The sequence below is a fragment of the Dama dama genome, chromosome 12, assembly GCF_033118175.1.
Source record: "Dama dama isolate Ldn47 chromosome 12, ASM3311817v1, whole genome shotgun sequence".
In the NCBI taxonomy this organism is placed as follows: Eukaryota; Metazoa; Chordata; class Mammalia; order Artiodactyla; family Cervidae; genus Dama; species Dama dama.
The window spans coordinates 90606575-90620313 of NC_083692.1; the positions used below are offsets into that span (position 1 = coordinate 90606575).

The window sequence follows — 13739 nt, forward strand, 5'->3', positions numbered from 1 at the left end:
CTTTCAATGAGATCAAAGATGTCATTTTGCTTCAAGTAACTGAATAACTGACTCAAACCTTCACTTCACTAGAACAGACTTAGGCAACAAACCATCTATTGAAGGTTCTACTTTAAGGATGTAGGAATCAGACCCTTTCCAGAAGTCCACATGTCTCTTCAGTGTTAGCATGTGGTACAATTAATTAAAGTTACAGCAAAAACCTTTTATTTGTTCAGATAATTCCCCCAAAAATATTTTATCTGATCTCCTGAAAATTTATGCCATAATGTTACTAATCAACAATGTAAACATTTTCAAAAATACATCTTTAAATCAAAGGGTTTTATTAGGAAACATCATAATAAAATACGCACTTTATATAAGTATGTCTTCTTAAGAATAAAACATGAAAACAAGAACAATTAAAAAGAAACCACGATGAAGGTAGACAAAACGTATTATGATGTAACTACTGTTCTTTATTAAGAAATAGAGGCCAGTTATCTTTTCAGGATAGCAGCTCTTAAAGGTAGTATACTGTTCAAATCTTTTCTGTTTTTCAATCTGTGCCATGACTGGAAGAGAAAGAAAAAATCATTCTTAAAACCTAAAATATAAGTGAAACAAAGGACTGAAAGGGGAGTTATTAGAATGTTAACAGTGATTTCCCTGGGCAGTAAAATTTGCGGTGACTTTTTTTGTGTTTGCTTTTAATCTCCCAAGTTTTTAACAAGAGTAAAACTATTGCTTCTGTCATCTGAAACAAAATGTTATTTAAAAACTTTGCATCTGTATAGTTCAAATTCATTTATAAAGAAATGCACACACAGGTAGTACAGAAAACAAGCAACTGACAATATTAACATTTATTCACAGATTTAGATGTCATGTAAAATATGAAAGTAATACAAAACCTTTGGGTTTGAGAGAGCAGGGAAAGACTACTTCAATTATTTGATTGACTTATTTTGTATCTAGAAAGCTCTGTTAATTAAAAATTGTATTTATAAAGGAGAGAGTAAATAAAGCATTTTATACAATGGATCTAGAAGAGTGAATAGAATTTTTAAGAAGAAAAAAAAGAAGGAAAATGAAATTCTTGTTTATAAGCTAACAATCAGGCCCACTACCAAAAACTGTGGCTGCAATCTTTGAGTCTGCTCTTACTTCAGTTGTTCAACTGACTAAAAATATTGGTTTTATACCTAAACAGTCACCAAGTAAAGACATGTGGCGCTAGTGGTAAAGAACCCGCCCGCCAAAACAAGAGACTTAAGAGATGCAGGCTCAACCCTGGATCAGGAAGATCCCCTGGAGGAGGGCATGGCAATCTACCATAGTATTCTTGCCCAGAGAATCCCATGGACAGAGCAGCCTGGCAGACTATGGTCTACAGGGCTGCAGAGTCAGAAACGACTGAAGCAACTTAGCATGCATGCAGGCACACTCATTAATGAATGACAATGTAGAGATGTTATTTTTGAGTTCTCAATTTAATCTGATAGACAAAATATTCCCTTTTGGATACTTGGTTTCCCCTGCAGAATTACATTTCATTTAAAATTTTCTACTCTGGTTGACAAACTGAGAGGGCCTATTTGAAGGACAGCTTGTAATATGATACACCTGCATTTTTAATTATCATAAAAATAAAATCTACTTGGATGTGTTGATAAAAAAAAACTAAACCTTTAAAATTCCTTGATCTCTTTCTTCTGTGAAGCACTCTCTCTTATATGTCTCAAAGTACATATTTCTATCAATGTGTTTCTACTCTGTACTGTTGAATTACTTGAAGCTAGGAGTGAATTTTAGCAAAATCATTGATGAATAAATTCATACTGCGGACTAGGGAGCTAAGGAATAAACTACAGTCTACATATATATGACTGAAGTTTATATATATAAAATGTGTGTGCACACAAACACACACACATTTTGTTTAACTTCTTAGAATATAAAGAAAGATAAAATGGAGCTCTAGTTCCTTGTTACAATTGGATATACAGAAGAAAAACATGGAACAGACATGGCTGTCTTCTAAAGCTACAGGTTCTCTGACATTTTAAGGAGAGAAAGGAGTCCTTTAAATTTTATTCATTCATTTGGGGAACTTAATAATAAGCTCACTGTGTAAATGCTTATTTCCACAAAGTGAAGGCCATGTGAGTAAAAGCAGAGTCTGATCTCTGTGGAGGCAAAGTATTTCTAAATTCAAGTAATAAAGTCCCTACTGTGCTCCCATTGATTGCTCCATATCACAGGAACCAGAGCTATTCTTTCCTATTACATACTTGTTTTTTTTAAATTTTCAAAGCACACTAGTGCACTAATGTTTCTAGAGTTAATCTGATGCATTATTTACCTTTAAAAACTGATCCTTGATCATATCAAACTTCTGTTTTTCATGCACAGCTCTTGCTGTATTTGTTCCATCAAAAGGTTCTACAATGTTAAATGCACATATAAACAAGATATTATTAAAATGAGAACTTCAGTTTTTTATTTGATTGAATTCCATGAAACTGCCAATATTTTGACTGTTTCTGACCTACATAATAGCAACTGTATCTTCTTAGATTTATGCTTACAGAAAACAGTTTTATAATAGCTATGAACTATCAAAGTAGATACAATTAAAGTGAGATGTCTAAAATGAAGTAACCAGCACAGGTATTCAGTCTAAACCACAAAAAGATTAAATCTAAATCACAAAAGTAGGTAAGATTTCTGAAGAATTAGCAAGTCAGGAACCTACCGTGAAAAGAATAAATATAAGTTAAAGAATAAAGAGTTATCAAAAAGAATAAAAGCACTATACCAAGAGATACAGTCAGTGTCAAATATCACAGAGAGGTAATTTTAAATTTAACTTAAAAGACCACTGATTTGTCTAGTACGAAAAAGGTCAATGCCTTTGAAAGTAGAGGTTTAGTACCAGGGAGGACGGCAGACAGTGCAGAGAATTATGGTATGACTAAATGGCTTGAAAAAGATGCAGTGAGAACGGTGACTTGCCGGTAGTGAAAGAGAGAAAACCAGGACAGCAAGTGGCCAAGACGAGAGAACAGAAGCAGAAATTCTGTGTGTGTTTCCAACAGTACCTTCTGTGTCTCCATCCTTACTCTACTCATCCTTCACCCACAAAATGAGAGAGGGGTTCGTATACAGATACAAGCTGATTCTATTTAAGCGAACAAGGAAACTGAAGATAAAAGTGAGAAAGGGAGGATAACTAAAGGCATTAGGAGTGAAATGGGGGCTGAAATAAAGCCAGCAGTAGGTTAAAACTAGAGTTTAAGAATTTTAGCACTAAAAAGAGGAAAAAAAGTACAGAAAGATTCAGCAGGATCTACTTTGAATCAGTAGGATCAAGTCAAGAGTATTTTTCAAAGAGAAGATCTATGTATGCTATAAAGTTGAAAGGAGGGACTAAACAGAAAGAGAATAAAGTTGTTAGAATGAGGGGGAAGACCTCAGAAAAGTGTGAATCTGATGGAGAGGTTAACTTTAGGTATGTCATATAATCTAATCAGGTCCATAATTTTTAAAATTCCTTTTTTAAATTGCTCGGAAAGGCTATTTCAAAAAAGAGTTTATTATCACTGTACTTCTTAGAACAGATAATGCCAGATGCCAAACTATCAAATCACACAGTGTATAGCACTTTAAAACTGCATTTAATATTCACAAGAACCAAGTAACTAAAATAATATAAACACACTGCAATTTAGCAAACCAAACACCAAAGCAGGGGATTCAAGTTCACATTTATACTCTTAAAATGTTGCATTATAATTCAAGATTAAAATATTTTAAATTTGATGTTTTCCTACAAATGCCAAATTTCAACCCTTTAATTCCTTTTTATCTCAATATTTACAAACGTCATCAACCTGGCATCTGTGAAAACAATATTGCCTCTTGAAGTCAGTTTCCACCAACCTAAACAAATATTCAACTACATGTAAATTAATTTTAGAGAATAGAATATCTCACAGCATTTAATTTTAAATGGAAAATCAATTTATAGTCATAAAATCAAGCTCAAGCTTGTATCAATTGTCAATATTTAAGCATAAAAAAACTAATTTCATTTCAAAGAATCATCACATGAAGAAAGTATTTCCTTCCACTTATAACTCATGAAACTAAATTTCAGCCAACTACAGCATGAGGGATGCATGTAGACTGCTCAAATCTTACCGACTAGAAACATTTAACACCTAAATTTATTAAATCATGTTTTAAAAATTAAAATCTTATGATTAAAAAACATATAAACCACTTTAGGACATAAATGTATTACTTTTACATGAAATATAAGCTGAAATTATTCAAGTGGTTCGGTCAGTACTAGATGAGCTGGATGGTGAACAGAAAGTAGTTGTGGGAAAACTACCTTCTACACAGATGTATTTACTTCTCCATTCAATACCATCAGGCCTGGGAATGGCTTTGGCTTCACGAACTGAAATCATTTGACTATTCCAGCTGTAAAAAGAAAAACATTCATGTTGTACAGCAGAAACTAACACATCGTAAAGCAATTATACTACAACTTTAAAGAAAAGAAAAACATTAACCATATTAACTATCTTAACTTCCCTTTTACTATTTTTATTATATCAATAGTGAGGCATACTATGATTTTCTCATAGAACTGAAATTTGCTTCTGCTCTCTGCACCTTAAGTCTCATTTCCCCTTCTCTACTTCTTTTGTCTCCATAACACTTAGATTTCTAATCATTTGCTTATTTATGTTATTTATCGTGTCTCCTCTAACTAGATGAAAGCTCCAAGATGCTGAGCTTTTATTTTTGTTTTGTTTTTTTACTGTTCACTTAGTTGCTTAGTATCAACTAGGTATTCAATAAATATTTTTTGAATAAATGAAGTAATATGAAAAATAATCTGAAAAGTAAGCAAAAAACTGTTTCTTGTTAAACCCCAGTAAGAATTTTTTATTTGTTAAGAGAGGTAATCTTCTTGTGTTGTTTTTTAGTGTCATTAAGTCGTTTCTGCTCAGGTGTACCTCTACTGATATGATTTATGGTAGAAATTTTAGAAAAAAAATACTCTATGAAAACATACTATTATTGCTGATTATCAGATGTAGCTGTTTATAGTGAAGTTTTAGTCAAGCAAAACAATTTTATCAGCATGCCTGAAGGTCAACTGTCCAGTCTTTAGTAAGGCCTAACCTTACACTGTTGTTGTTTTTTAAATTTATAATAATTTTGTATAACTTTCCTTTTTTCAAAAAACATTTTAAAAACATATAACTACTCAGGCTTGTATTCAAGAGAAAATGAGTCTGGGGGAAACTGGTATCTTTTTTTTTTTTCAGTTGTGTTCAGCTTTTTCCATCATTCCAGTAGGAGGAAGACGATAGTTTGGGATGTTCCAAATGCAACACTCATCCTACTCTTCCTCTATTTATTAGAGAATCCATAAGGATATAACCGTGGATCCAACATGGCCTGTTTCTGGAAAACTGACCAATTTCTATGTTAAACATGCAAGAAAACACTCCATTTTGTGAAGTTTCATAATTGAAAATGACCCTCAAAGTATGACTATTTTTTCTTATTAAGAGTACAGTTTAGGAATAGCTTGCAAAGACAGCTTTAAGTTCTTTAAAAATATATGTCAGAATTTATGCTTTTTAAAAGTAAGTGGGCTGTCAAAAAGAAATACTTAGTATTGGTTACAGTAAGATGTTTTAGGTCCTTAAATGTACAGCAGCTCCATTAGTGTGGACTTCAAATAGAAAAGAAGTACTGCTCTACCGGTCCAAGTGTGTTTCCAAAATCTTCTTAAAGACAACAACGTGAAGGGGAGAGTTCTATAACCACACTGCCAAACTAAACAAGACTACAGCAGAATTACACTCTGCTACTTCACTTTATACCATGTAAGACAACTTTCACTACTAAAAATGAACTTTTTCCTGAGACTCCTTGTATCAAATGTCAACTTACAGGACAGGTGAATCTGCAGTAGAATTAACATTGGAAACATTATGTTAAAGAAAAAGAGGTGGAACAAAAAAAAGAGGTGGACTGATTTTTTCCTCTCAGACAAGTTTAAAACATTGAAACACTGCATCCTGCTCTTAAACTAAAACTTTTACTTCCTTAAATCAAAGGACTCACCTTACTTCTATTAAACTCAACCCTGAATTTCTAAACTGGATCACAGAAACAAATGTGACACATTCTTATTCACTTTTTCATCCCTAACCAGATATTGTTTAATCTTTAACCTATAATCAGCCCAAATTGTTATTTAAATGACTGTATCATCTGAAGTACTTCAGAGGGGAAAAAATAATATATGAATCACTACTATTTAGACTTGATTCAAACTACTGTATTTTAAAAGAACTTTTAAATATGTCTAAATTATTAAATATTTCAAATCATAAAACATGATACATAACTTTTATACAATTTTTAATGTTATAGATGAATCTCAATGTAGAATTCGAACGGTAATTTAGAAATATTTTTCCTACACATTTCCTTCTTTAAAACAGGCTCTAAACTAAGCCTTTTGTCATACCATATTTCTCTACTGTAACTTCCTTGTCATATGAAAATCTGTTATTGTCACTCAATAATTAAAGTATAAAATAACACAATCTATAAAAGAGTTATGTTTCAGGAAAAAAACAACAGATATGGGACTTAATTTAATCTAAAACAGACTTGATAACAATAATCTTTTGAATATAAAACAGATTTCTGACTTTTTGTTGGAAAGATACTGGCTTTTTTCATCAGTAATGGTAATGGACTGGTACTCATTTTTTTGTGACAAAGTATTTTGACACAACTGATTAAATTGGAAATGTAGTATTCAACAACATTACAAAGAAAAATTCAAGTACAGCAAAGATAAAATGATGGGTCTGATACCACATGGCTGCATATATGCTAAAACTAGTCAAATTAAGTGAAAAAATGGTATTTTTTTTTTTTGTCTTAGTAATTACTAAGGGCTGAGAAGCAAACAAACACTTTGTTAGGGATTTCAAATCCTGTACACAGAAAAAACTTGAATCCTAGAGTTCTGTTTTGACTGGCTTGTCTTCTGCCTGACCCTTTAAATGCTGGTATCAAGACTTTGTCTTTTTCAATCTTCTTCAAATGCTAGAGCACCCTCCCGGGCCGGGCTTCAGTACTGTTTCTTTTCCTGTCTTTTTCTCCAGCACTATTAAGCCCCAGACCAAAATTTACGACTAACTATTGTAAACTACCACCAAGACGTCCTGCAGACAACACTGTGCCCACATTTTTAAGACTGAATATACCCTGACCATGGTCAACTATTAAAGTCCCTTCCCTGCACATCCCTCAACTCTCCTACCTGCTTTTGCAGCACTGAACAACCATAATTAAATCTTTGTTTATTCCAATCCTTTCCCGAGGAGCACATCACGACTGGAGAAAAAAAATATGCAACCATGTTGACCTTTCAATTTATGATCACTTTAAATTCATGATGACTTAGCTCAAAGGAATCCTAAACGCTGCTACCCAGCAGTCATACTATATTTTCATAGTTAACTCCCTCCTTCAGTCTTCTACGTAACAATCCATACCTTGTCCTCACTTCTCAAATCTCCTCCCTCACACTCATTCCCAGCTGATGTCCATTCTTCATTTCACTAAAACAGTGAAACAGTCAAAAGATAGTATCTACTAGTTCCCACCACATCAATCCACACTTGTCTATATATATTTTTCCATTATTATAATGAATTGTCAGTCCTTCTACTCCATTTGTGGTGTAGATTCCAATTCTTCTCTATTCAAACAAGAAGACTGTTCAAGAATTTACTTCAACTTAGACTTCCCTGGTGGCACAGCAGTAAGAATCCACCTGCCAATGCAGGGGACACGAGGGTGAGCCCTGGCCCAGGAAGACCCCACACGGTGCGGAGCAACTAAGCCCTCGTACCACGACTACTGAGGCCAGGTGCTGCAACGCCTGCGGCCTGCACCTGAAGTCTGAGCACCACAGCCCAGAGTAGCCCCCACTCACGAGAGAAAGCCCACACAGAGCAACCATGACCCAGCGCACCCATAAACAAACAAAACCATTTAAAAAAATTTACAACTTTTCTGGTATCACCAATTTTACCATCAACATGGGTTATTTCTCCTTTCTAAACACAAATACTCAACTCCACTTAATCCTTCAATTTCTACCCTACAGTTTCTGCCCCCTTTACAAGTATGTAAATCCCCCTACAGAATTAGCTACACTACCTGTATCTAGATCCTCCCCTCCCTTTCTCTCTTTAGCTCACACCAATAAGGCTTTTTGTCCATACTGTTACACTAAGACTGCTCCTGTCAAGGGTCCAGTAGCCTCCATACTGACCAATGCTTCAATGGTCAGCTTTTAGTTCTCATTTTGTACTTGATCAATCAAAAATGCGACACAAACAATCACTCCCTTCTCCTTAAAATATGTTTTCCTCCTTTGATTCCGAAACATAACACTCTATTGGCTTCCCTCCTTTCTTAATGAGTCTTCCTTTTTAGACTACTACACTACATATTATGAACTCCTTATTGCCAAATTCAGACTGAAATTGAAGAAACTGGAGAAAACCACTAGACCATTCAGGTATGACCTAAATCAAATCCCTTATGACTATACAGTGGAAGTGAGAAATAGACTTAAGGGATTAGATCTGATAGACAGAGTGCCTGATGAACTATGGATGGAGGTTCGTGACACTGCACAGGAAACAGGAATCAAGATCATCCCCAAGAAAAAGAAATGCAAAAAAAGCAAAATGGTTGTCTGAGGAGGCCTTACAAATAGCTGCAAGAAGGGAAACGAAAAGCAAAGAAAAGGAAAGATATACCCATTTGAATGCAGAGTTCCAAAGAATGGCAAGAAGAGATAAGAAAGCCTTCCTCAGCGATCAATGCAAAGAAATAGAGGAAAACAATAGAATGGGAAAGACTAGAGATCTCTTCAAGAAAATTAGAGATACCAAGGGAACATTTCATGAAAAAGACAGGCACAATAGAGGACAGAAATGTTAGGGACCTAACAGAAGCAGAAGATATTAGGAAGAGGTGGCAAGAATACACAGAAGAACAGTACAAAAAAGATCTTCACGACCCAGTTAATCACGATGGTGTGATCACTCAACTAGAGCCAGACATCCTGGAATGTGAAGTCAAGTGGGCCTTAGAAAGCATCGCTATGAACAAAGCTAGTGGAGGTGATAGATTTCCAGTTGAGATATTTCAAATCCTGAAAGACGATGCTGTGAAAATGCTGCACTCAAAATGCCAGCAAATTTGGAAAACTCAGCAGTGGCCACAGGACTGAAAAAGGTCAGTTTTCATTCCAATCCCAAAGAAGGGCAATGCCAAAGAATGCTCAAACTACCACACAATTGGACTCATCTCACACGCTAGGAAAGTAATGCTTAAAATTCTCTAAGCCAGGCTTCAGCAATACATGAACCGTGAAATTCCAGATGTTCAAGATGGATTTAGAAAAGGCAGAGGAACCAGAGATCAAACTGCCAACATCCGCTGGATCATAGAAAAAGCAAGAGAGTTCCAGAAAAACATCTATTTCTGCTTTATTGACTATGCCAAAGCCTTTGACTGTGTGGATCACAATAAACTGTGGAAAATTCTTCAAGAGATGGGAATACCAGACCACCTGACCTGCCTCTTGAGAAATCTGTATGCAGGTCAGAAAGCAACAGTTAGAACTGGACATGGAACAACAGACTGGTTCCAAATAGGAAAAGGAGTATGTCAAGGCTGTATATTGTCACCCTGCTTATTTAACTTATATGCAGAGTACATCATGAGAAATGCTGGGATGGAAGAAGCACAAGCTGGAATCAAGATTGCCGGGAGAAATATCAATAACCTCAGATATGCAGATGACACTACCCTTATGGCAGAAAGTGAAAAAGAACTAAAGAGCCTCTTGATGAAGGTGAAAGAGAAGAGTGAAAAAGTTGGCTTAAAGCTCAACTAACATCAGAAAACTAACATCATGGCATCTGGTCCCATCACTTCATGGGAAATAGATGGGGAAACAGTGGAAACAGTGGCTGATTTTATTTTTCTGGGCTCCAAAATCGCTGCAGATGGTGATTGCAGCCATGAAATTAAAAGACGCTTACTCCTTGGAAGGAAAGTTATGACCAACCTAGACAGCATATTAAAAAACAGAGACATTACTTTGCCAACAGGTCTGTCCAGTCAAGGCTACGGTTTTTCCAGTGATCATGTATGGATGTGAGAGTTGGACTATAAAGAAAGCTGAGCACTGAAAAATTGATGCTTTTGAACTGTGGTGTTGGAGAAGACTCTTGAGAGTCCCTTGGACTGCAAGGAGATTCAACCAGTCCATCCTAAAGGAGATCAGTCCTGAATATTCATTGGAGGAACTGATGTTGAAGCTGAAATTCCAATACTTTGGCCACCTGATGTGAAGAGCTGACTCATTTGAAAAGACCCTGATGCTGGGAAAGATTGAGGGCAGGAGGGGAAAGGGACGACAGAGGATGAGATGGTTGGATGGCATCACCAACTCGATGGACATGGGTTTGGGCGGACTCCAGGAGCTGGTGATGGACAGGGAGACCTGGCATGCTGTGGTTCATGGGGTCGCAGAGTCGGACACGACTGAGCAACTGAACTGAACTGAACTACATGTTAGTTCCTTCTCATGCCTAATCTCATTTTTAGTTCATCTTGGTATTATGATACTTTTCAAATGGAAAAATGAAAAGCACATGGGGTAAAGTATGGGGGAAGGGATAGTTAGGGAGTTAACATGTACACACTGCTATATAGAAAATGGATAACCAACAAGGACCTACTGTATAGCAGATGGAACTCAGCTCAATGTTACATGGCAGCCTGGATGGGAGGGAAGTTTGGGGGAGAATCAATACATGTGTATCTATGGTTGAGACACTTCATTATCCACCTGAATCCATTACAGCACTGTTTGTTAATTGGCTATACCCCAATACAAAATAAAACATTAAAAAAAAATAAAAAACAGAAAACGGCAAAATTCTGTAAAGCAATTATCCTTCAATAAAAAATAAATAAATTAAAAAAAAACATAAACTCAAAAGCAATTCAACAGTTGTTAATACTCTGCCACATTTGCTTGTGTGTGTACCTATACGTGTATATTTTGAACTAAAGCGTTTATTAAGTGAGAGCAGAGAGAAACTTCATTTCTTAATCCTTTGGCATATACCTAAGAATAAGGCCATTCTCCTTTGTAACATTAGCAGCATTAAGACATTAATATAACCCAATCAAAAAATGGGCCAAAGAACTAAACAGGCATTTCTCCAAAGAAGACATACAGATGGCTAACACATGAAAAGATGCTCAACATCACTCATCATCAGAGAAATGCAAATCAAAACCACAGTGAGGTACCATTACACGCCAGTCAGGATGGCTGCTATCCAAAAGTCTACAAGCAATAAATGCTGGAGGGGGTGTGGAGAAAAGGGAACCCTCTTACACTGTTGGTGGGAATGCAAACTAGTACAGCCACTATGGAGAACAGTGTGGAGATTTCTTAAAAAACTGGAAATAGAACTGCCATATGACCCAGCAATCCCACTCCTGGGCAGACACACCGAGGAACCCAGATCTGAAAGAGACACATGCACCCCAACGTTCATCGAAACACTGTTTATAATAGCCAGGACATGGAAGCAACCTAGATGCCCATCAGCAGACGAATGGATAAGGAAGCTGTGGTACACATACACCATGGAATATTACTCAGCCATTAAAAAGAATTCATTTGAATCAGTTCTAATGAGATGGATGAAACTGGAGCCCATTATACAGAGTGAAGTAAGCCAGAAAGATAAAGACCATTACAGCATACTAACGCATATATATGGAATTTAGAAAGATGGTAATGATAACCCTATATGCAAAACAGAAAAAGAGACACAGATGTACAGAACAGAATTCTGGACTCTGTGGGAGAAGGTGAGGGTGGGATGTTTCCAGAGAACAGCATCGAAACATGTATATTATCTAGGGTGAAACAGATCACCAGCCCAGGTTGGATGCATGAGACAAGTGCTCGGGCCTGGTGCACTGGGAAGACCCAGAGGGATCGGGTGGAGAGGGAGGTGGGAGGGGGGATCGGGATGGGGAATACATGTAAATCCATGGCTGATTCATGTCGATGTATGACAAAAACCACTACAATACTGTAAAGTAATTAGCCTCCAACTAATAAAAATAAATGAAAAAATTTAAAAATTAAAAAAAAGACATTAATATAACTCAAATGCCTTTTATAATTTTGCCACCCCAATCAGACTGCAATCAAGCTTCATCCATTGTATTTGATTGTTCCATCTCTTTAATCTGGAAACGTTCCCTCCACTTTTTTTAAACTGACTTTGACTTTTTGAGAAATTAGGCCAGTTGTTTCACAGAATATATACCTTCTAAATTATCTCTCTCTCTTCATTGCATCACTTAAAACATTCATGTATCTTCTTAACCTTGTATACCTAAGACATCGGAGTATCTAAGGGTTTATTAGTCTTTGGACCTTTTCTCTCTTCTCAAAAAGTTTTCTAGCTTTTAAATCCCATCTACCAGATGAAAAACCCCTAAAACTGTGACTTGTCTCTGGCACTCTAGACTTACATATCCAACTCTCTACTTAAAATCTCAAACTTCCCTGGTGGCTCAGACGGTAAAGCGTCTGCCTACAATGCGGGAGACCCGGGTTCAATCACTGGGTTGGGAAGATCTCCTGGAGAAGAAAATGGCAGCCCACTCCAGTATTCCTGCCTGAAAAATCCTATGGACGGAGGAACTGAGCAACTTCACTTTCACTTAAAATCTCTACTTGAATGTTTTGTGGGTATCTCAACCTTAAAACATTAAAAATCACTAATGTTTCTCCCTTGCTTTTCGCTTCACACCTAGGTGCATCTCCATACTTTCAGTTGCTTAGGTCTCAAACTTTTAAGTCATTCTTGGCTCTTCCCTTTCTCTTATGTCACATTAATCTGGTGCAAATTAAAACATAAGCAAAATCTGACCACTTCTCATCCACTTCCACTGCAGCCACTTTTATCTAAGTCACATGGTTTCTCTTAGATTACCACAATACCTTCCTAAATCGTCTCCTTGCTTCTGCCTCTAGCTCCCCCTTCAGTCTGCTTTCATCCAGCAACATGTTGCAAACTAAATCAGATCACATTAATTTTTCTAGTGAAACCCCTTCAGTGATTTCCCACTTCGTGAGAAAAATTCAAAGTTATCAAAATTCACTACAAGACCCTACATGACATGGACTTCCTCAACTCTCTGACATCCTTAACTTCTACAGTCTTTTCCAGTCACACTGGTCTCTTTGCTGTTCCTTGAACATGGGCAAACCTCCACCTCAGGGTCTTTGCAGTTGCTCTTCCTTCTGTTTAGAAAGTTCTTCTCCCATGTAGACACGTAACTCACAACTTCCTCTCCACTGAGTCTTTTTTTCAAAGGTCACCTTTTTGGTGAGAATATTCTCTCTCTATGCTAGGTATTAAATGGCAATACACGTATTAAAACTGCAACAATACATCAGAATCTTTTTAAAAAAAATTTTCTCCACTTACCACCATCTAACATATTATACATTTTATTTATTTATAGTCTATCTCTCCATGACTCTCTCTACATAAACTCCATGAAGACAGTTTTAA

At 36.2% G+C, this 13739-nt stretch overlaps 1 protein-coding gene across 2 annotated transcripts in view; it reads right to left on the bottom strand.

The window, feature by feature from the left end:
• Window positions 1-305: 305 nt before the first annotated feature.
• TENT2 (terminal nucleotidyltransferase 2) overlaps window positions 306-13739 on the bottom strand; it is a 61958-nt gene continuing 48524 nt past the window's right edge. The window contains exons 14-16 of one of the 2 annotated variants that reach the window (XM_061158096.1): window positions 4385-4476; window positions 2348-2427; window positions 306-557 (exon numbers count right to left, since the gene is read on the bottom strand). In XM_061158096.1, coding sequence (XP_061014079.1) covers window positions 483-557; window positions 2348-2427; window positions 4385-4476 — 247 coding nt within the window. In that variant the 3' untranslated portion in view covers window positions 306-482. The remainder of the gene's footprint in view (window positions 558-2347; window positions 2428-4384; window positions 4477-13739) is intronic. The other variant, XM_061158095.1, reaches the window with a different exon arrangement.